Raw genomic sequence first — 21,050 nt, 5'->3', positions numbered from 1 at the left:
TCCAACAACTACAAGGATAAGATTGCGGACAAAAACAACTGAGAGTAATACATCCTCATCAGCCTTAATTAGAACCAGTTCACCATCAGAACTAAATTTAACACATAAAAGGTAAATGAGTATCTGTCAATGTGCAGTAGGAGGAGTCTTACTATTCTGACAGCTACACAAATGTCCACAAAGAGCAAACTGCTCCAAGTGCAGGAGTCCAAGGAGTGAAGTTTACAAACCCCAGTATTTGACCTGCCTGGTCAAGTATCGACGCTGTGCCTAACTAGCACTTACTGTGCACTTTCAGTGAATTCTTTACATGATTTCCTTGCACTTTCTTATTGAACAGACTTAGTTGCAAATACTTAGTACTTACTTCAAGGTCTCCCACTGCACTGAAGCCTCAGTGTTGTCCCTCACTTGTAAGTCACTTTGTATAAAAGCATCTGCCAAATGAGTAAATGTGAATAAAAGGACAATGTGCTCCTGAGGCTTAAAATTGTAAATGCAGTCTTTAACAACAGGGGAACTTCTGTTGGTTTACCTCAATTATGAACTACATCACAATAAATAATACCGTACAAAGGACCTTTTTTTTTTTTTGATTGTATGGAATACGTTGGTATAGTGGCAGGTTAGCAAAAATTAGCTTGAGTAAAATTAGGATGACTTAAGTTTTGCAACTTTTAGAGCAGGTTCCTAGTTGCATTCAGATCAACAGTATTGTGCTGTATTCCCAATGGAGAGGCCTGCTGCAAACTTAGGACTTACATCAGTGCACCAGAATATTTTAAAAAATGTCTTCAGGCTCCGACAGGCCTGGTATGTCTGTTCCAGTTACATACCTCTGACCATAAACCTGTCAATATCATATTTTTGAGATGTTTGTGTCAATGAAAAGATCCATGAAAGAAATGTTTAATAAATTTGCATTTTATTTGACAGAATTTCTAATTCTGATTACAAAAATGTAGGCACCTTCCACAAAGTCTGCATGTTTGTCTTTTTTGATAACCTTTTTTTATAACACCATTACCGCATACCGCAAAATAGCATTAGGCCTATCTGCTTTTTCAAAGCCATGACTGAAATTAAAGCCTTGCAAAACATGTTTCTTCAGCTGGTTTTGACCATGTGTTAGACATATGATCAAAAGCAAATCACTACATACGGTATCTATCTCTGAACCCAGAATTAAAAAAAAAAATTAAAAAAAAAAAAAAAAAGAAGCGAGGAGTTCCCTCTGTTACATGAAAAATGTGTTAAATTTTCCTTCGCAATTGAAAGCCAAACACGCCATGTAACACTTTAGTGCAGTGTCAATGCAGTACAGCTGATATCTGTATTATAGTTAGAGATGTTTCAGCAGTGACGAACTGGAAGATTTTAATCTTAGCAAGAATTACTTTTAGTTGCACAGCAGCATTCCCTTGCAATTTCATCTAACGCGTAACAAGTGATGTATAACATTACTTTAGAATGACATCCCTGACATTTTATGATTTTCCCCACATCACTTGCTAAGGTATTTTGAAAAAAGAAATCTAATTTTCCATTGAAGTCAGCACTTGAGAATGTTTGGCAGTAATCTTTTCTTTGTTTTCTCAGGTCACAAGGAAGGTTCCTCAGTATGAATCTTTGGAGAGGGCAATGATGGTGAAACGGACTTCTTGAGGGTCGCGAGCCATGAAGATCTTACAAACCTCTACAGCATCCTGCAATGCAATTGAACACAAGAGGAAAATGATGAATCGCAACTCCACTTAAGCAGATATCTTGACGTGATATGTAGGTTTTATTCTGTGACGTCGTACCTCGAGGAAAGTATCTTCTGAGGTTTTTCTGTGAAGAATAGGGAAAGGCTTCCGGCCATCTAGGTATAACAAAAAGACACTTCATCAGGAGTTTTCAATGTGTTAATATTACAATGGCATTTAAACTCTGTCACCACCAACATGACAAATAACAACTAAATATTTTCTATATATGAGGAAACTTAAATTAACTCACCCAGTTCATATAACTGTCCTCCGACATTCACGAAAGCTATAAAATGCAGATTCACTTTCTCATCTAAGCTGGGAGCCTATAACAGACAAGAGATAAACACAAAGGTCTATTGAGTTAACACGTCTTTACATTGAGTAATAAACAGTAAAAGTTCAAGAGAGCACGTGTGGTGTTATCTCTGCAATGTCAGACAACACACACATTTATAACTCAACACAAACCTCAGTCTGTCCCTCTTGAGCACTCGACTCATGTGTAACACGTATACTCTGAAAGAAAAAGGAGGAAAAACTGTTGTTCTTGTATTATACTTCATGGTCATTTTCTCCTAAACAGCTGCATAGGTTCTTAGGCAGGCAGGCAAGAAAAACCAAAAAAAAACAAACAAACAATCTATGCAGCTGTTACATATTCACATTTTTCTGTTAGATAATGTCCGTGGCCTAGTGTTGTAACATTGTAAAAGGGGTCACTAGGAAACAGATCATTCAATGAGGTAAGATTACAAGATACTGATTAAGCTCATGTGACGTGTGGGGAAATCATTTTGTCATCTGTTCACTTACTGACTGAAGATAGAGAAAAATATCCAAGAAGCACAACCCCTCCCCCCGTTCCCTTTTGTGACCAGTAGGCCAAACAAATCCAAAACCATAAGCGTAATTCTTCCACTCGTGTGTCTATCTGACCTCTTCATTGTGCCAACCTTGAGCAAAGATTTGCTCTTCGGTGTTTTCCTACCTCATCTTTTTCCAGGAAGGCAGCCCTTTCCTCTGGGGTCATTTTAGAGGTTTGTTCAAGAAACTTTTTAAGAGCAGAATCAGGCTCTAAGGAGAGAGAGGAACATACAGTAAAACCAATACAAAAGTGTCTGCTAGCGAACATGTGCTTTGATTTTCACCTGGATAATATATCAATACACAGAAGTTGTGATAGAATATTATGTTATGTAAGGTATTGTGGTTATTATGATAAACGTAATCTTTTCCTGGTCTAAAAACAAAGTCTGAGCTATTCTAGCTCAATAAAGTGACCAATAAATACCTCTAACTGTTTTGCCGTTATATCAACACTACTTATTATTTCTCAAAATAAAACCCAAATAGTGCCATATTGTCTGCAACCATACAACCATATTGAGTCGTAAACATGGGAATCTCTTCCTACCGTCCCGTATGATGTGAATAGAGTAACTACTCACCAAAGTCCAGATGTGCCTGGTTGTTTGCCACTGCGTGAATTAACCCTATTGTTCCACAGGCGTTTCCGATAGTTTGCTTAATGAAGTAGACGTCAGGCGAGACGTCCTGTCGCTGATCCTTAAGTTTCTCTTCTTCTTCTTGCTTGAATGCCTCATACTGGACAGCAGCAGGAGAGAGGAGAAAGATTTGTTGAACATTGTTTCGCATTAGCATTAACATAGGGCTGTGTATCCAAAGTGCACAGGGATCTGAAGTTGAAATATGCATGATGTGAAGACATATATTATGGTTAACTAACAAAAAGTTGGTGCATTATACACCAAACATGTAACAAGAATAAATTAAAATACCTTCTCTGTCACTGGGAAGAGGAGTAGCACTGCGCACACAGGTCTTGGCACCATGCTGAGAAGCTCTGGATCCAATCCATATACATCTCCAAATTGCCAGGTAGGCCTCATACCCAAACAATTAACAAACTGCACAAAAGCTTAGAATAAATTTGTATGCATACAAAGACATAAAGCCAACCTAGCCTCTACTAGTTGTTAATGTTTACTGCTGACCAGAGGCCACATTATCAGGTAGAAAATACCCTGGGCAGCTGCATGAAATGTACAGACGGGTGTCAAATTACAGGAAAAAACAACATGAAGTGTCTTAATAAGGTGTTGGGCCACCACAAGATGCCTAAACAGCCTCTATGCTAGTTGGCATTGGCTCTACAAATCTCTGGAGCTCTACTGGAGGGATGGTATGTCATTCTTCCTTCATTTGCTGTTTTGATGAGGATGGTGGAGAGCGCTGTCTCATGTCAATCCAAAAACCACCCATAGGTGTTCAACTGGGTTGAGATCTGGTGATTACGATGGCCATAGCATATGATTCGCATCATTTCCATACTCATCAAACTGTTCACTGCTCTATGTGGAAGCATCTGTGTTTCTCCACTCTTTTATTTATTTAGATTTTCCTTTAAATTTGTCCCCGTCTGTATCTAACCATGTAATCTGTTAATATATTCTTAGATATACAATTAAAGCATGCTGCTACCAACACATTCTGCTAATGGTTATGGAAGATTCTTTGAGGCATGTCTCCTGCCATTAGCCTAAGTTTATTCTTTAATGTCAGTGTTACATTGGCTGTAGCATCGCTGCCGGGTAGGCCTTGTGCCTCAGTCTGCACGTCGCTTTGACATCGATTATTCAGGCCCATCTGGTGTTAAATTCAGTCGGAACAAAATACTCACCTTTGTCATGACCTGGCAAGAAAACACAAAAACACAAATGTTAATCAACATTAACTGTTGCTGTTCATCAAAGCAGCCACACCGGCTTCAGCTTTGTTCTCTATGCTAGCATCAGTTAGCCGGCCCTCACATGCTCTCTGAATGAATGACTTCGATAAAAACGTGGTACAAACATCAACAGTACATACTTCTGGGTTTGACTCCAGAGGCAGCCAGCGTGGACAGTCCATGTTGCAGTAACGTCAAGTGTTAGTCGCCTTTCAGCAGAAAACTGAAACTGATTTACAAAAATCTGTTTGACAGCTGCAAATCACTTCCGCGTCTGGAAAGTGCACCTTGACATGTAGGTGAAACGCAGGGGTACTCGCTTCTTCACAAACCATAAATACACCACACCCAGAACTTTATAACACAAACAGACACGTTATGAATATTAATTCGTACTAATTAATAGTTTATAAGCTTAATAGTTTTTGCCATGATTCTTTGTCTGCAAAATGAAGGATATTTGAATGTAATACCCACATTAACAACCCAACAGTGGACCAGTCCGTGGTCATGGGCGTGTTTCAGAGAGACAGATTCCCAGCGGCTGTGGTTGTTTATTCCTTCTGATATGATTAATTTTGCGTATCTAATAATTTAAAAAAAATCAATAATAATAATAATAATAATGATAATAATAATGAAAATAATTCTCCCAAATCCAGAAACCGGTTGGACTCAGTGTGTAGTAACATGTTGCCGCCTCACGGTGCCCCTGTTGTTCCTCATTAGGTCCTCCCTTAATAAAATACCTTATTAATCAAAATCTATTGCAATTTCATCACAGTGTCTAAATGTTTATCACTGTAAATAGAAATTAGCATGCATCTTTATGAAAGCAAATACAAAATAGAAAGACCAAAGACATTAAAGCAGGAAAACAATAAAATGAAATACAACAAATAAATAAATAAATAAATAAGAAAAATAGTATGAATAATGAGTTGAATAATGATGTACTGCATGCTAATGAAAATAATGGACAGGCCTTGTAGAAATGTTTGTAATAATTTGATTTACTGCATGTACAAATTTTGCCTCTCTCTCCTGTTAGACTGTTGGTGAACTCAATTAACCGTTTGATTATTTTCAATTAAGTTTCCATTTGCACTTTACGCTAATAGCCATGTCCATCTTACCGGGGACATCTTCTGGACTTCATATTGGAACAGCGCCGCCAAATACTCTTTGTGTAACAATGACCAGCTCACAGTCAGTGAGTCACTTCAATAAGAAAATAACTAGAGGCCAGCGCCTTGGGAAAAACCGTCTAAACATGTTGCGTAAAAAAATGCACATTTACAACTCAAACACTTTGAAGAAACGGAACTACTGTCATTAATGATGGTAAACATCACTTGGCCTAAGCTAACAGCCATGGGATATTCAGAGCCGGAGGTATCACTTTTCTCATCCACCAATTACTTTCAAATTACGTCGGACTGATGAATAAGAGGACTTAAGTAGCCGGGGACCAACGTAGTGAGGTTAACTTACGAATCTTTACTTCTCATTTTTACCTGCATCTCACAGCGCCAGCATCCCCTGCAGCTTTGACACCTTTCTCTGGAGGGAAAGGCGGTTGGAGAGCACTAAGTGAGTACATTCAGCTTGTTTAAGCAGCCACGAAATTGAATGCAAAATTCAGCCCATGCCGCTTCTATAAGTGGTATTAGATAGATGGTACCTACTTACCTGCTATGGCATATGGCTTGAGAAGAAATCTGTAGGTATTCTGTTACTCTGGTTGGAAGCAGCTGTCTGCAGTAAAACATCTTCAAATCTTACCTGAGATTCTGTAACTGTCCTCCTGCTGTTAGTAAAATGGTGAAACAAAGTCAGAGGAATGCCCAAACATTATCTCAAAAAGTTCATATTGTATTTATATAGGCTGTTGATGGGAGAAATAATACATGTTTGGATCGATTACATTACAGAACAGCTCAGCTGTCACTTCTCCATAAAATAGACCTAGTGTCCTAAATCGCTTTTTGGGGTGCATTTGTGCCTTGTTTGAATAAATGACACCTTAAGCCTGAAATGTTAATATAGCCTAATGGTTAAGTGTAAGTATGGCCTATATATGGCGTTTAAGGCGTTTTAAGGATTCATATTAATTCTAAAATAATATATATAGCATATATTTATTAATATACAGTGTATCAGATGACTTTCTTCTAAACTACATGTTATTTCGATTAGCACTGTGCTTTATCTCACTAACTGCACATGCGCAGTAACAAAGTTTCACATATTTTAAAACACTTTCCACATCACTTCTCTTGAGGACAACTATGAACAAGACTGAAAACTTCCTCTTATAGACCCCTGACTATTGATTAAGTCAGACTTGATAATGTGAACTTATCCTTTAACTGCTGCATGTGCAGCCACCTGCTGCACCCTCCTGCATGTTTTTGCATCTAATTAAATTTCTCCATTTAACTGACCAACATGTCCCTGTCTCTCCGACAGCAAAATGACTGAAACGGATACCCGGAGTCATCATACTGGAAAGCAAGAAAATGGAAAAGCCATGGCAAAAACATCAGAGGTGGATGATGCTTTTGACAACACCTTAAATGATAATGAGGGTTCTCAACCACCGATAGTGGTGGTGTGGAGAAATGTCATACTGATGTCTCTCTTACATATCGGTGCGCTTTATGGACTGTTCCTCATTCCCTCTGCATCAGTTTTAACTCTCGCATTATGTAAGTATTTAGTAAATAATACAGCAGCCTTTGCAGCTTTTGTTTAGTTTTTTTTACTTGTAAATCCCTGCAGACTGTGTGCTAATGTTGTATGATACAGCCTGAGGGGGCTTGACTGGGTGTGTTGTATGCTCCAAATTAGAAATATGTGAATTTCAATGGAAGTAGCTAAACTGAATGAATAGAAATTGGACAGAATACTCCAAATGTCCCAATCCAAAGCCCTTGAAATACACTCAGCGGTTTTAATATAACAGTGTGAAGGCAGACCTGCATGCTCCCGCCTTCCTATCTCCACACATACATGACTTTACTTGCAACAGAGGGGCCTAAGTGTAACAAAAAGACATAATGCAGTAACTAAGATATCTGACCTTTTTCACTTCTCTTTCTTCCAGCTGCAGTTTTGTACATCCTCACTGGTCTCGGCGTGACTTGTGGAGCACACAGATTATGGAGCCACAGATCTTTTAAGGCTTCTTTTCCCTTGCGAGTCTTTCTTGCTATCTGTCAGTCCATGGCCTTTCAGGTAAAACAAGAAAAAATGAAAGAATTGCATTGTATTCCCATTTATTCCATGAAAGTTTCTACCTAATCTTAAAATATATTATGCTTTATATTAATCACATTTACTTGTTACAGCATTTACTACTAAAATTAATAGTGGCAAAGGTACAATTTGATCTTCAAACAAATGTGTAGCCAATGATTTTGGCAAAATTATTAGTCTTTGGATGTGTCACGTAATCCTCTCGATTTCTGTCTCTGTCTGTGCAGAATGACATATACGAGTGGGCGAGGGACCACCGTGTTCATCACAAGTATTCCGAGACAAATGCAGACCCCCACAATGCCAAACGGGGGTTTTTCTTCTCCCACGTTGGTTGGCTGCTCTGTCGCAAGCATCCCAGTGTCATTGAAAATGGCCGTAAAATAGATATATCAGACCTGAAGGCAGATAAAGTGGTCATGTTCCAAAGAAGGTGAGCAAACACTAACTAGAGTTTGTCTTTGTTGTTACTGCTGTTTTTTGTTAAATATGTAATCAGCTGCAGTCACTTGAGGCTATTTACTGAGACTTACTGGATTCACAAGCTCTGGTGCTTCATAACTGTTGCAGAAGTAATCCTGTTTCCTGATGGGACATTGTTTATCTACTTCCTGCATTATCACTGAATGTTGCCACTGAATGTGTTTTTAATGCAGAATAATTACATATAAATGCACATATAATTTTTGTTCATTCCTGTGTGTCTTGTTAAATTCCCCTCTGGTCCAAGATAGTACAGGATGTTTTAGTCTTGGTCACTGTGACCATGTTCACACTTAAGGACAGGTCTTTTGATAAAGGATGCTTTCTGTAGAAGGGACTGAACCACAGTGTGTCTGTGCATATCCACTGACTGGTCACTTGGTCAAATTGTCTGGAGATAATCAGTTCGTTAATATGTTTATAATTTCCCTCATAAAAATGTAAGATTAAATTTGTGGCCTCCATGGGGCCTTTCACTGTGACATGGGTACAGATTTCGGTGAGATGACATATTTAAAGTGTGTTGTGGGATTATAAATGCATGACTTTTGTTGGACAAAAAATTTGATTCAGTGCCAGTGTCACAGTCAAGGGTTGTCATTTGTTGTTTTGACTGCTTGTCGATCTCAAGAGGGCGGGTGTTATGTGATGTGAGCTGGCATGAAGTCATAGAGGAGTGGGAGGAAAGGAATCAATTTGATTTCATTTAGTCTCGGGGTTAGGCTGAATTACAGGCAGTTGACAGCGGATCTGTGTCAGGAATATTTTGATCTTTGATTTTAGGTACTACAAGTTGTCTGTGGTGACCCTTTGCTTCCTTATGCCCACGCTGGTGCCCTGGTACTTCTGGGGTGAATCCTTGGTTGTGGCGTACTTCATCCCTGCGGTCCTGAGATACGTTCTGATGCTCCATGGCACCTGGCTGGTCAACAGTGCTGCGCACTTGTGGGGCAACAGGCCTTATGACAAGACCATTAACCCAGCGGAAAACCCACTGGTATCTCTCAGTGCCGTAGGTAAAGAAACTGCATGTTTGCTATTCATTATAGCCTACTGTAATCTTTCCTACAGTAATGCCCTGTACTGTCACCTTCCATGCATTTTGTGTAATTTAATGCATCTTCAGGAATGCTGTTATTTTAACTGGTTACCACAGTTTTTCCAAGTTACTTCCTTTTCCATAAGCACCCAAAGCAGCTGCAGTAAACACACTATTTAGTAAATGGATTAGTAAAGACTGTAGCCGCTTGGTCTGGAGACAAGTTGTAGCATATTCAGAATGCTTTCTCATTGCAATCTGGAACAAAACACTGGAGCATAACAGATCCAAAAAAATTAAAATTATCCATCAAGTTCTACAGAGTTCCGGCTGAAACTTTATCAGCAATATAAATCGGCAACAGATTGTTAAGCTTATTAATTTGATGTTTTCTGCTGTAATGCTCCATGGGATTCTTGGTTATTTTAGCTCCAAAAGCTGTTGTGTCTCTCATGAACCAGACTCCTTTTAAACCTTATCTGCTCATTGTTTGGTCTGATGATTCAACCTTGATTAATCTATTTAGAGACAACTGTGCTGTTACCAACCAGTGTCATAATGATTACAAAAACTCCTTTAGCAAATCTGGTTTTGGTAACTTGTAAGTTACATTACATAACAGTCAACCTTTAAGGTTTTTTGTCTCAAAATAAATTATCAGTCACATGCTGCCAATAGCTGTTTGTCACTTCTCCATCCGGTGATGTGTTCAAATTAGGATAAAGCAGATTCGTATCTTCATTCAAGTTATGCATGTGAACAAACTGTTTTTCTCTTTGGTTTTCAGGGGAAGGCTTCCACAACTACCATCACACATTCCCCTTTGACTACGCTGCCAGTGAGTTTGGCTGGAAGCTCAATCTCTCCACTGCCTTTATAGATGTCATGTGCTTCCTGGGTTTGGCCAAGGACCGCAAGAAGGTGTCAAAGGAAACGATCATTGCTCGCATGCGGCGAACGGGGGACTCAGCCAAAAGTGGCTAAATCCCACCAGCCTCAAACTCTGTAACTGATGCCAACATGCAAGATCAAGACAGAATGTAGCAACATGGAAAGCAGCATTTTGGTGGTGGGGTGGTAATTACGATGCTTCTGATTATAAGTTCTTTAGACTAATGTTGAATTTGTTAATATATGTGTCAAAGCAGTAATTTACAGAATTTTATTATTAATAGATCTGTTAATAGTCTTTGGCACCTTGGAACCTTTACTGAAACCCTTAAGTATTTTTTTTCTTTTTTTTTTGCTTAGGGCATTTTGCTCTAACGTCAGTCAGTAGTTCTTTGTCTCATTCTACAGGAAGTGGAGGTTGATTTTGATATTTGTTTGTCTTTTTTTCAGACAATGTTCTTTATTTGAGGTAAACCAGTAGTTTTACTAAACCTTAAGTTGTAAAATGTCCATTAGTGTTCAGATGTGTTATACTGTGACACTTTTAAACCCGCTGTTTCCAATTGTCCAAGGGGCTCTTAATGCAAGTCTTTATTCTCTGGTCTAACACAATGTATACCTTGAGAAGAGAAGCAAACTTCAGCCACAATCTTCATGGAGATGCCTCTGGACTGAAACATAGAACCAGACTTCTGGAATCTTAATCAGACATTAAGGTCTTCATCTCCCTCAGACATGGCCAATGAAGCATGTGTAGGAGGGGGTGTTTAATTTTTCTGCTGTTTGATATCATTGAAACATATCAAGAATCTTGCCCAAATGCCTCATGAGGCTTGGCACACTTATTTAAAAAACATAATAAAAGTTCAAGTTATGGTAGTAAATTAGAGCTTAAATTGTCAGTAAGAATCTCCTAAAAACTGAAACCCCTCATCCATAATGAAAATAAGGCGACAAATCTTAAGTATTGAATTAATACTGAATATGACTTATAATTTTAACCTTTGTAGGAGGAATTATATATTCTGCTTTGGCACTAATATTGCATCAGGTCCAGCAGAGGTTAAGAATCTTGAAATGTTTTTATCTTCCTCTTGCTGCTGACATAATCGAGCCAGAGTATCTTTTAAACCCTTCTCTCTCCCGTTTTTGGACATGTGCTTGTTGAAATGAAAGCCTTGCCTCCTGTCTGCACAACTGATGGGCATCTATAATCCTGGGCTTTTATTCCTCACCCACATCAAACAATGTTGAAAGACTGCTGTATGTGAAACCACCATACATATTTAAAATATCAACAAATATTCTTTGAACATTTCTTGAGCAAAAAGCGAGTGAAAAGAGAAAATCAATGCTGGGGTCATTAGTTTTTGATATCAACACATCTTTCCATTCCATTTTAAAGATAAGTGAACCTGCTCCCTCTGCTGGAGAGTTACTTTATGGCAAGTCAAAGAAACGACTCAAGTAGTGCATCCTCCTCCTGTGTGAAATCAGTAAATGTCTCAGTGTATCTCCCAAAAAGTAAAATAGGTGAGAAACAGAAAGTTGTTCCGAGTGTAGCAAAGCTACAAAAAACAAAGCCACTTAAGGTTTAAAATTGATTTGAATGAATGATTTTCAAAGAAAGAAAGAAAGAAATGGGAATGTAAGAATGAGTGGGGAAGAATGGTAAATAAATGGCTGTATACATACAGCCTGTCATTCTTATACACTGTGGGCCTGGTCTATCTCCTGCAGGGAGGGGGAGCCAGGTAACAAAACGTCTGTCCAAATTCATGATCATGGTGATGGAAGAAGAAGACACTCCGTTACAGTAGGTGGCAGTATGCACCTTTTACGATGGTTTACAATCCGCTAAAATAAAACAAGGAAAATAATGTTGGCGACTCTCTGCAAAGGAGAGGAGTTGTTTGGCCAAAAATTCGCTATATTTGTCACTACGCGGTTTTTTCGAAAATAACAGTTACATATTACTTTTTAAAAAAAAGTCGCTCAAGAGGTTTTTTTTTTTTTTTAAAGTTTCCAAATCTAGGGAGAGTTGGTTACACTGGCGGTGACAACTGCAGCCTGACTGGGAGAGAAGATGCCAGCAGCAGAGGAATTACATGGTGGGTTTTTAATTTTGAACATGCATCACATAGTGTTACAGCGTTTACAACAGGTTGTAGTTTGACTAGAAAGACGAATAGGTTTGGCTAATCAGTTAGCACTCCGCACCATCCGGGTTAGCGTTAACTTAACACAGTAGCTAGCCGGGGAGTTTTGTCGAAGAGCGTTTCCCTGTCTACAAGTGTGTTTCCCCTTTACCTGAATCTTAACCAAACGACACGCACAACCCAAACCAGTCGTCTTCTGGGATGCTAATCTGACCCCTAACCCCTACCAGTTACCTGTGGCTACACCTAAACATCACCTTAGCGCCAGTTAGTGCCTCTCGTGTGTTAGCTCTAAAAACAAGCTAACCGGCGATGTTAAATAAAACAAAACAAAAAAAACATGGACGTTTATAAACCTACTGTTTTTCCGATAGTATTTTCAGAATCTCTTCTAGCCTCCTGGAAGAACCACTTTTCCCTCCGCTGCATGATACAAAAGATATTTTAAGCTGGTTCCCTTGTTGCCTTTGTGTTACCTGTCAGGACGGCAATGTTAGGTTCAGTTAACCCAGATCCTGGGAATGATGCATTTGCTTCGTAGTACAGGCCTCTGGTAGCCGGAGGACTGTCAGCATTGTGTTGAATCTGAACCAGGAGACACTTGTATGTTGCACCCTTTGTTTCATGCATTAAAAAAAAAATTGTATTAATTGTCATTTTATTTTTAATTTATAAACTATTCTCTTCTCTATCAGTCATTACTTATTATTGTATTTTGCTTGATTTGTTGCCTCTGCTTATTATCCTCTGTCCCTTACCCTTCTTTACTGTCCTCTGTTTACTGAATAAAGTTCTGACAAAAAAAGAGATTTCTAATGAGATTCATCAAGGACAAATATGATAACATTGAGTATATTTGCTGATATCTAATAGTTTTGCAATAAATAAATAATTGAAATAACAAATGCTATTGTAGTTGCAGTTGCTTGCCTTCTCTTGTAAAGAGAGCAAGGAGGTACCATAATTACTATAGTCAGACTCACATGACTCCATGACCAGTGAGCTTCTTGAGACCAGTGGTTGTGGCTGCAGAAATATAGGGGAGACCTTGTGATAAATGAATTGCTTCACTTCTGTATTTCAGGCACCAACAAACTTGTAGACAACATCTGTAGGCTTTCTCCAGATCTGTTAGCGGAAGCAGTGAGTATCTTTTATCTCAAGTTGTCTGCACATCCCGATGTGTACCGAAAGCAAGTTACATTTTTACAAAAAAGACATCTGAGTATACGACACAGTCTTTCATTTATAGCTTAGTGAGTCATTATAGAAGTGCTTATAAGAGAAAAAAAACACACAGGTCACATGTCATGTTGTTATTACTGCCCACTAGTATTTGTTGGATTACCACAGACACTCGTGCTTCCTGCTTCTTCACACGTCAAGTTTTTAAGATTTGCTGCAAGGCGAAGTTCTTGTGGACTAAACCCCTAGTGCGATAAACAACTGGATGCTAAATACAATGTAATAGTGTCATCTAAGGGCTACTGGTAGCCATGCTCTGCACAAGTTGCACAGGATGTGGTGTTGTTGCCATAGAGGTTGTGCTGTAGTTCTGATAACTAATCTTATAATCTCCACAGTGTCAGCACATTCTGACTTATCTTCAAGGGCAGGCTAGAGGAGTAGATTCAGCTGAAATTTCTGATGTGAGTCAATCTTTCCTTGGATTTTTTTTTAACTTATAGTAACCCATCTTCCCAAGTTCCTCTTTCATTACTTGTTTTTGTTGTTTTTTTTCTGCTGGGCAGAGGTTTCAGAGAGCTGGAGTCAGACTTGACCATGAAGCTCTGCAGAACATTATCAGATTTCTTTTGATAACATTCAGGTATTTTTTTATCCTATTTTTTCCCTCTCATTGCAATTTGTTAACTTGATAAATGTTGCACACATTTATTTCTTATGTAGCCCGTCAAAAGGTAAAACACAAAACACAAAAAAGCACACTGTTGTAATGTAAGCAGTGATGGTTAACATTTGTATCGCCAGGTCGGCTGGGAAGAACAACCTCTCTGGAGATGACCTTGTAATGAGGCTGGAAGAAGGCAGTAACAAGTGGTCCAAAGCTTCCCTTCAGGTGCTGCACAGCTTGTGGAGTGAACATGGTGCATTAGTCCATGCTCAGCAACAGGTTCAGACCATGTTAAGCATCGGCCAGGTATATCTACATTTAACGCAGTAAAGCAGTCACTCATTTTCAAATATTTTTTGATGGCCTGAAAACAGTTGTTATTGTTTATTTTACTGTATCTGTCTAGTTAGTGGACATACAGTGGAAGCTCGGCATGGCAGTGAGTTCCGACACCTGCCGATCTCTCAACTCCCCGTATGTGTCTCTGCTGCTGAAGATCATTGAGCCCTCTGGACAGATTTGTCAGAGGTCTTTTGAGATGACCATTCCCCAGTTCCAGGTCTGTATTTATTGACGTAAATGCAGTGTTGCTGGTGTAATTTATGACTGGCGTGATTTTGATTTTTGTTTTTGTCCTCTGCAGAACTTTCACAAGCAGTTCAAGGAGATGGCAGCTGTTATGGAGACTGTATGATGGCTGCAAGGACACCTAAGTCCTTTGCAGAATTATGCCCCAGTTTACATGTAACCACTGGAAGAACAGCTCGAGCCAGGTTTTTGTCTGTCAGCTGTCTCAGAATGTGGATCCGAATTACTGCAATTGTTATTTGTCAGTTTTGCACTTCAGTTTTAAGCGATTTACTGCAGCTGGTAAAATAGCTGAAAATGTTTGTCGTCACTTTGAATGCCAAGATTTCAGTGTACTCCCTCCTTTAACTTATTCAGATATATTGAATTTTAGTTTAGGGACATGTAGCATAGAGGGCTGAACAATTAATCGAAATATAACCAAAAATCACAATATGGCCCAAGTGCAATATCCAAATCGCAGGAGCTGCAATTTTTTGATAAAGGCAAAATGTGTCACAGCATATCATAAATGTAGCATTGTGGTGCTACAGAGACGCCTTGGCCTACAAATCATATTCCCCACATGTAAAGGAACATGCTTGTTTGGTATAAGCCCCATCAAAAATTTCAAAATCAAAATTTTTCACTCAAAACTCAAAAATGACCAGTCCGACTGAAGTTGTATTGCATATCTGCCATAATATGTTTTTTTTTTTTTTTTGCATATTGTTCAGCCCTACTGGTGTATAACTACTCTGCTAGTACTACAAAACCCTGACTAATATTCTAATTGTGCTGCATTTGTTTATTTGTTACAAACATTGATATGGTTTAGCTTAACTGCATTTTGTTTTTCTGGCTTTGATCTTATAATAAATTTCCACAGTGAGTCAACCGTTGCTTATATTACTGTTTTTTATTCTACGGTAAGAGATTGTGATAAGCTCACTATACAACATCCCCTCCACCATATAGTTTCAGAAAGTGTTTCCATATCTACTTTGCAGCACAGTCGTTAGTTTGAAAAGCTTCTCAGTAAAATGCAGCATGTGAACCTTTTTTTTTTTACAGTCCTTGTGCTTTCTGCTAATGACTGTGAAGACTTTTGCTGTTTGTGTTTTCCATGGTAACTGTTAAACATCTGTTTTCTGAGTTGGCCTTTGCCTTTTTTTGTCCCATCATCACTTGTGTGTGATGCAACAGTGACACAACTAATGATTATTAAATCTAAACCCTTATTGGGCGTTATTTGCCACAACTTCACATCTTGTGGCAAATCAATGTAAAAACAATTATACACTAAATCAATTGAATCTGTAAATTAGTGTCACTGTTAACCATCTCACAGAATCCACTAAGAAATAATTCTGAGGTACTTTTGGATAGACTTATATCCTAACTGGTTCCTGATGTGAGTGTCTGAGGCTCTCTCTTTGTTCTGGTAGGGAGTCCAGAGGGTCTGCAGCATACTGACCAATGCTTTAATTATCCAGTGTGCAGATTTATTTTTTATTGATGCTTAAGATCATTCAGATTTGACTCAATTCCCACTGCAATGCATTTTAGACAGTTGATTGAATATAATGTCAACATTCAAGAAACAAAAATACAACCACAGGATTTCATGAAATATGGCTTTGGGGCGTAGTGTTTGTATGTTTGGTGGCCTGTTCTGCAGTATGAAATTCCTCCACAGTAAAAACGTGAACATTCATAGTCTTCATCAGTAGTGTGGGGATTGGTAGGTTGCAGAACTCTGGCGGCTACTGCCCCAGTGATGAGGTTATATATGGCAAAGCTACTATTTTTGGGATAGGCAGATTCATGGCAGATGGCACATGGAAATCTAGTGCATGATGCATATCAGATGTGATCACAGCTGTCCAAAACTGATTCAGCACAGGCTGCGTGTAAACAGATAGTTGTAAACCGCCTTCATGAAATATTGCATATGATCATTGTGCTGCCAACACAGAGAGGCGGAGCGTCGTCCTGTCACGTTTCGCACAGCGGCTCTGCCCTGCCCACTCCCCCAGCACATGGGATGGTTGGGCGGATCGTCAACTCGGACAGCCGCTCCGCCTCCAAGGCGTTGTGGAAGAAAGGATCACCCACAATCGGGAGGTTGCACTAAAAGGCGATAAACAAGCATCAATGTATGTATTTTATAGACCGCTGAGAAAGAAAAGTGCGACCGTGCCAGCTGAGCTTCTGTGAGGCGGGATTTTGGGGCTGGGACTGTGTAAATGCGTCGCCCCGTTATGCGCTCAGGAGCAACGTCAAAGAAATCAGATTCCTCTGGGCGACTTGTGTTTACACAGGAGCCATCCAAAGCCACGTTTTAGCAAGCAAGCCTGGCTGGGACAGTACAGTACAGGACTGTTGAGCGTTTGACTCACTGCCCATGCAAACAGTGGAGGAACAGAGCAAGGGAGAAAACTACAAATACACAACCATATAAGTAAATTGACTTGAAATCCTTGAGGGGAAACAGTCCATCGTGGAGAGAATCTGGAGAGGTTTGGATAACATGGAGTGTTGTAGCTGATCCACAGGGCGAGCACATGTTGTGCACGTAGCTAATTGCTTCGTTGTATGAACTTTCACTGTGGATGTGGACATGGAAACTGTTGCAAACTAACCACAACTACGCACGACCTTGGTTGCAAGGAATGGTACATCGGTACTGTTTTTTGAAGTAGTCTTTAGTCCCGCAAAAGCTGTCAACGAGCCTCGGCCGAAAGTCTGCTGGGTCGACATGGAGAGTCAGGATGAGAAGGAGAACAACCCGCCGAAGTCGGACAGGAGGTTCGCGCTGACTTACATCGGCTGGTCCTCGCTGGACAGGCGGACCACCCTGCCCATGCTGCCGTGGCTGGTGGCTGAGATCCGCAGGAGGAGCGAGAAAGGCGACTGCGGCCCCGCGGTGCAGCCGAGGGAAGTTCAGCTGGTCCTCAACCCCCACTTCGTCCGATGTGTCCCCTCCAGCAGCAACAACTCTTCAGTTTTCATATTCGAGCACAAAGCACAGCTCATCTCTCGCTTCATTCACAACAGCAATGACCTCACCTATTTTGCCTATCTCCTGCGGGGTCAGCCTGACAACCCCGAGTCCGAGATGTCCTGTCACGTCTTCAAGGCCTGCGACCCCAACCAGGTAGGCCTGCTCAAGTGCCAAAAATACCCTCACAGCTGTGCCAGGAACAGTAAGGGAGCGCACCTCATACCAAGGACAACAGACTGACAAAACAAGCGCATCAGGGGTGTAATTCACTCTGAATTGCACAGTATTTCTGCAATATTATAAACCCAATGTGAGGTTTCATTGACCTCTCATATGCTGCTCATATGTCCAATTTGTCTCGCTGTAATGTCTGGGTTTTTTTTTTAGAGTGAATGCCTAAGGGTTTTCAAATTAAAAGTCTTATTTATGGAGCTCATAAATAAGATATATTTATATATGAGATTCATAAATCTACATTATTTCATGATTTACAGTGATGATCACCCATCTATGATGACCTGAATCTTGCTTTTGCTGTAAACACGAAACAAAGGAATGACCTGCAGAGCCTGAATTGAAAATCTCCTTGAGGTGACAACTGTGTCATTTAATCTCAAACACACAGCAGATTAGTCAATAGTCAAAACATGTTTGCTCTGGTATTAAGTATTTAGGCCAGCGGTCAGGGAGGATGATGAACAGAGCACCCTGGATTTTTGGTAAAGTTAATCCATCCCTGTGCTTTTCCTCTTTAGGGGATCAGACATCTCCCTGGTGCCTATGGTGTGATAACAACCACAACTGTATAGACACAATATCGAGTCAGCACATTTACATGCTGATCAGCACGCCACTCTTGAGTAATAAAGCGAATTGTGGTCAAAGAGAGAGTCAAAATCAGGAAGGTGGGAGTCAATGTGAAAATCAATGTGCAGTTGTGCTTTTTCGTCTTTGCTGAGATGCACTTTAGGTCGTACTGTACGCGTTTGACACCATGCTCAAGAGCTCACCCCAGTGGCACTGATGTGCAAGCTTTGAGTGAGAGTTTGTGATAGTGAAGTTTTCTTGTGTTTTCTTGTGTAAACACATGAATCATGTGGTTTGTGGTTGTGTCTACATGATTCGTAATGTACTGTAACACAAGCTGAAGTGTCAAACACTTGTTCACGTCGTTCTTGTTTCTGCAACGAACCAGGAAACCTTCACAGACTGTTCACAAACAGAAATAAGATGTTATGCACAATGTTTTGCATCAGTCTTATATGTGCCTGCGTTGTATAATGTTTCCTGTGGTATGTGCAGGCGCCTGAGCAAACAGTGTGTCTGTAAGTCAAAACTGAGAAGACGCAACAAGTTCAAGGCAGACACACTCTCAAGTTGTCTGGCCTCTGTACTTGGATCCCAAATGTTTGCAGCAGGCAAGACGGCATCTTGAACATACCTCGCCTAGCGTTATTACGCAACAAAAACTGGTTTGGCAGCCAGCAAGCAAGCAACATGTGCAAGGTGGAGCGTGTGGAATGCATGGGTTATTCACTGCTGCCACACACAACATCCTGCTGAAGTCCTTGTTGATGATTTGATTATTTGCCAGGTACTTCCTGTTTATAATACAGGCATTCTTATTGTGCTATTGTGGATTTTCTATTCAGCCCAGCTGATTTTCAAGACATGATAAATTATTGCTTTATTTTTGGGGGACAGGCGTGTTTTCAAATCTATTATTAGCTGTGGACATGACAGGGGAACATTGTGCAAACCCTGAGGAAAGATGCCTGGCCTGTAGCAATATGATGTGAAAGGTTAAAATAAAATGACATACATGATGTCTTGAAGGGCAGAGAAGCTAAGTTGGCTCAAGTGCAGTTTAGTATATCTTGTGTGCATAGAAATAAATGGAGGTTAACTTGAAGAAATGCTAACAAAAGCCAAGTCTGTACGGAGACATGGATGTGTGTTCCTTTGTTTTGAAAAGCCGGGCACTGACAATCAAGTCTGACTTCCTCAACTTGAAAAACAACTTCAGTCCTCATCTCTGTTATAAAGGTTTTTGATCCAGCTGTAATCGGTTATGCATAAGGTCTGGCCATTTTTCTTTTTAAGAGTCAGACATAAGTGGACTCTTGATTGAGGTATCCATGACAACAGGCCCAACATAAGATTTTGCCAGCGTAATATCAAACAGTGAGTTAAACAAACACTGTCGTTTAGAGGTTAAATGTAACCGTTGAAGTGGCTCAGAGTGTGGGACATTCATTTACAGCCTCATGGCAGCAGGCACAAATTTAACACGCACTCAACCTGACTCAGTATTGCCATTATCAAGCCAGTGACATACAGTCTGATCCTGTACAGTGTAAACCACGAGCCCTGGGTGTGTTTTTCCACCTCTGCTCTGACTTGGAACTGGACCACGGTGGCCTCACTCACTGGGTGACCCTCTGCTGACTTGCGAGTGCTGTTCATCCTTCAGTGGCACGTAGTGACAGTGGGACACGCTCATGAGCCAAGTCGGGCCAAGAGTGATGCACATGACATCAGACATTCATGTGCTTCAAAGCCAAAGTGGGATGAAAGGTCATTATTGTCTGCCTATCAGCTTTTACACTAGGTCACATGGATATCTTTTTTTTTCTTTTTTTTTTTTTATCCATCTGTATTATCATAAAGCACAAACGTGACTTTTTCCATTCTCCGCCATTGCGTGGTGTTGACAAGCTTGTCCTTTGTCACACCTGTGCTGACCTTTTGTCAGCCACGGCAGGTGATGTGGCCCAGTCACTATCTGTTAACATGATCACATTTCTTGCTAAACAAGACATGAAAGACCAGAGATTGTTATCTGGTTGTCATGATAGAGTCTGACAGAGTGCCGTCATCCTCAACAGTGAATAGAATATTGTTCCATGTCACATCCGAGCAGGGATACATTGACTTTGCTTGAAAATGGTGCCTTCATTAGCTTCCATATTATCACAAAACACTGTCACAGCCAATCCTTTCCATTATTTGCAGTTAATTCTGTTTAGATTTATTGTACATTGGCTTGACCATGCAAATCACAGGATTAAGTAAGTTCTTTTTACACTGTCAGCAAATCATGAGAGTTAACTTGTACTAACAGAGAGCTGGCGGTGTTTTGTCAGTTTATAATGACATAATACAGACGTACACCATGGAAAAATCACGTGTTATTTGACGCCCAAAAAAGAAAAGAAAAAGAAAATAAAACTGCACGGATTGAAAGGAAAAGCCAGTTTGTTTCACTACTGTCTTGACACACAATGA

The 21,050-nt window shown here is 40.0% G+C and overlaps 4 protein-coding genes across 6 annotated transcripts in view; 3 read left to right on the top strand and 1 right to left on the bottom strand.

Annotated features, from left to right (window-relative positions):
- Window positions 1-908: 908 nt before the first annotated feature.
- On the bottom strand, window positions 909-4,780 carry uchl3 (ubiquitin carboxyl-terminal esterase L3 (ubiquitin thiolesterase)). Its single transcript, XM_056389610.1, has 9 exons — window positions 4,644-4,780; window positions 4,456-4,467; window positions 3,554-3,682; window positions 3,203-3,359; window positions 2,743-2,828; window positions 2,223-2,270; window positions 2,002-2,077; window positions 1,806-1,864; window positions 909-1,706 (listed from the first exon to the last, which is right to left on the bottom strand). The coding sequence occupies exons 1-9, from the start codon at window positions 4,683-4,685 to the stop codon at window positions 1,617-1,619; spliced, it is 699 nt and encodes a 232-aa protein (XP_056245585.1). The 5' UTR covers window positions 4,686-4,780; the 3' UTR covers window positions 909-1,616.
- Window positions 4,781-4,892: 112 nt separating this feature from the next.
- On the top strand, window positions 4,893-11,399 carry LOC130177691 (acyl-CoA desaturase-like). The gene is made up of 6 exons (XM_056389609.1): window positions 4,893-6,096; window positions 6,976-7,214; window positions 7,613-7,743; window positions 7,992-8,197; window positions 9,031-9,263; window positions 10,074-11,399. The coding sequence occupies exons 2-6, from the start codon at window positions 6,980-6,982 to the stop codon at window positions 10,268-10,270; spliced, it is 1,002 nt and encodes a 333-aa protein (XP_056245584.1). The 5' UTR covers window positions 4,893-6,096; window positions 6,976-6,979; the 3' UTR covers window positions 10,271-11,399.
- A 628-nt stretch (window positions 11,400-12,027) lies between these two features.
- commd6 (COMM domain containing 6) lies at window positions 12,028-15,657 on the top strand. The gene is made up of 7 exons (XM_056389611.1): window positions 12,028-12,288; window positions 13,421-13,479; window positions 13,920-13,985; window positions 14,088-14,164; window positions 14,326-14,494; window positions 14,595-14,747; window positions 14,832-15,657. The coding sequence occupies exons 1-7, from the start codon at window positions 12,264-12,266 to the stop codon at window positions 14,880-14,882; spliced, it is 600 nt and encodes a 199-aa protein (XP_056245586.1). The 5' UTR covers window positions 12,028-12,263; the 3' UTR covers window positions 14,883-15,657.
- Window positions 15,658-16,225: 568 nt separating this feature from the next.
- tbc1d4 (TBC1 domain family, member 4) overlaps window positions 16,226-21,050 on the top strand; it is a 28,539-nt gene continuing 23,714 nt past the window's right edge. The window contains exon 1 of one of the 3 annotated variants that reach the window (XM_056388932.1): window positions 16,226-17,915. In XM_056388932.1, the coding sequence (XP_056244907.1) occupies window positions 17,517-17,915 (399 nt within the window). In that variant the 5' untranslated portion in view covers window positions 16,226-17,516. The remainder of the gene's footprint in view (window positions 17,916-21,050) is intronic. The other 2 variants (XM_056388931.1, XM_056388933.1) reach the window with 2 other exon arrangements.

This window comes from Seriola aureovittata, chromosome 11, assembly GCF_021018895.1.
Source record: "Seriola aureovittata isolate HTS-2021-v1 ecotype China chromosome 11, ASM2101889v1, whole genome shotgun sequence".
Lineage (NCBI taxonomy): Eukaryota > Metazoa > Chordata > Actinopteri > Carangiformes > Carangidae > Seriola > Seriola aureovittata.
Note: the sequence above shows the minus strand (reverse complement) of the source record. Positions and strands in the feature narration are given on the sequence as shown.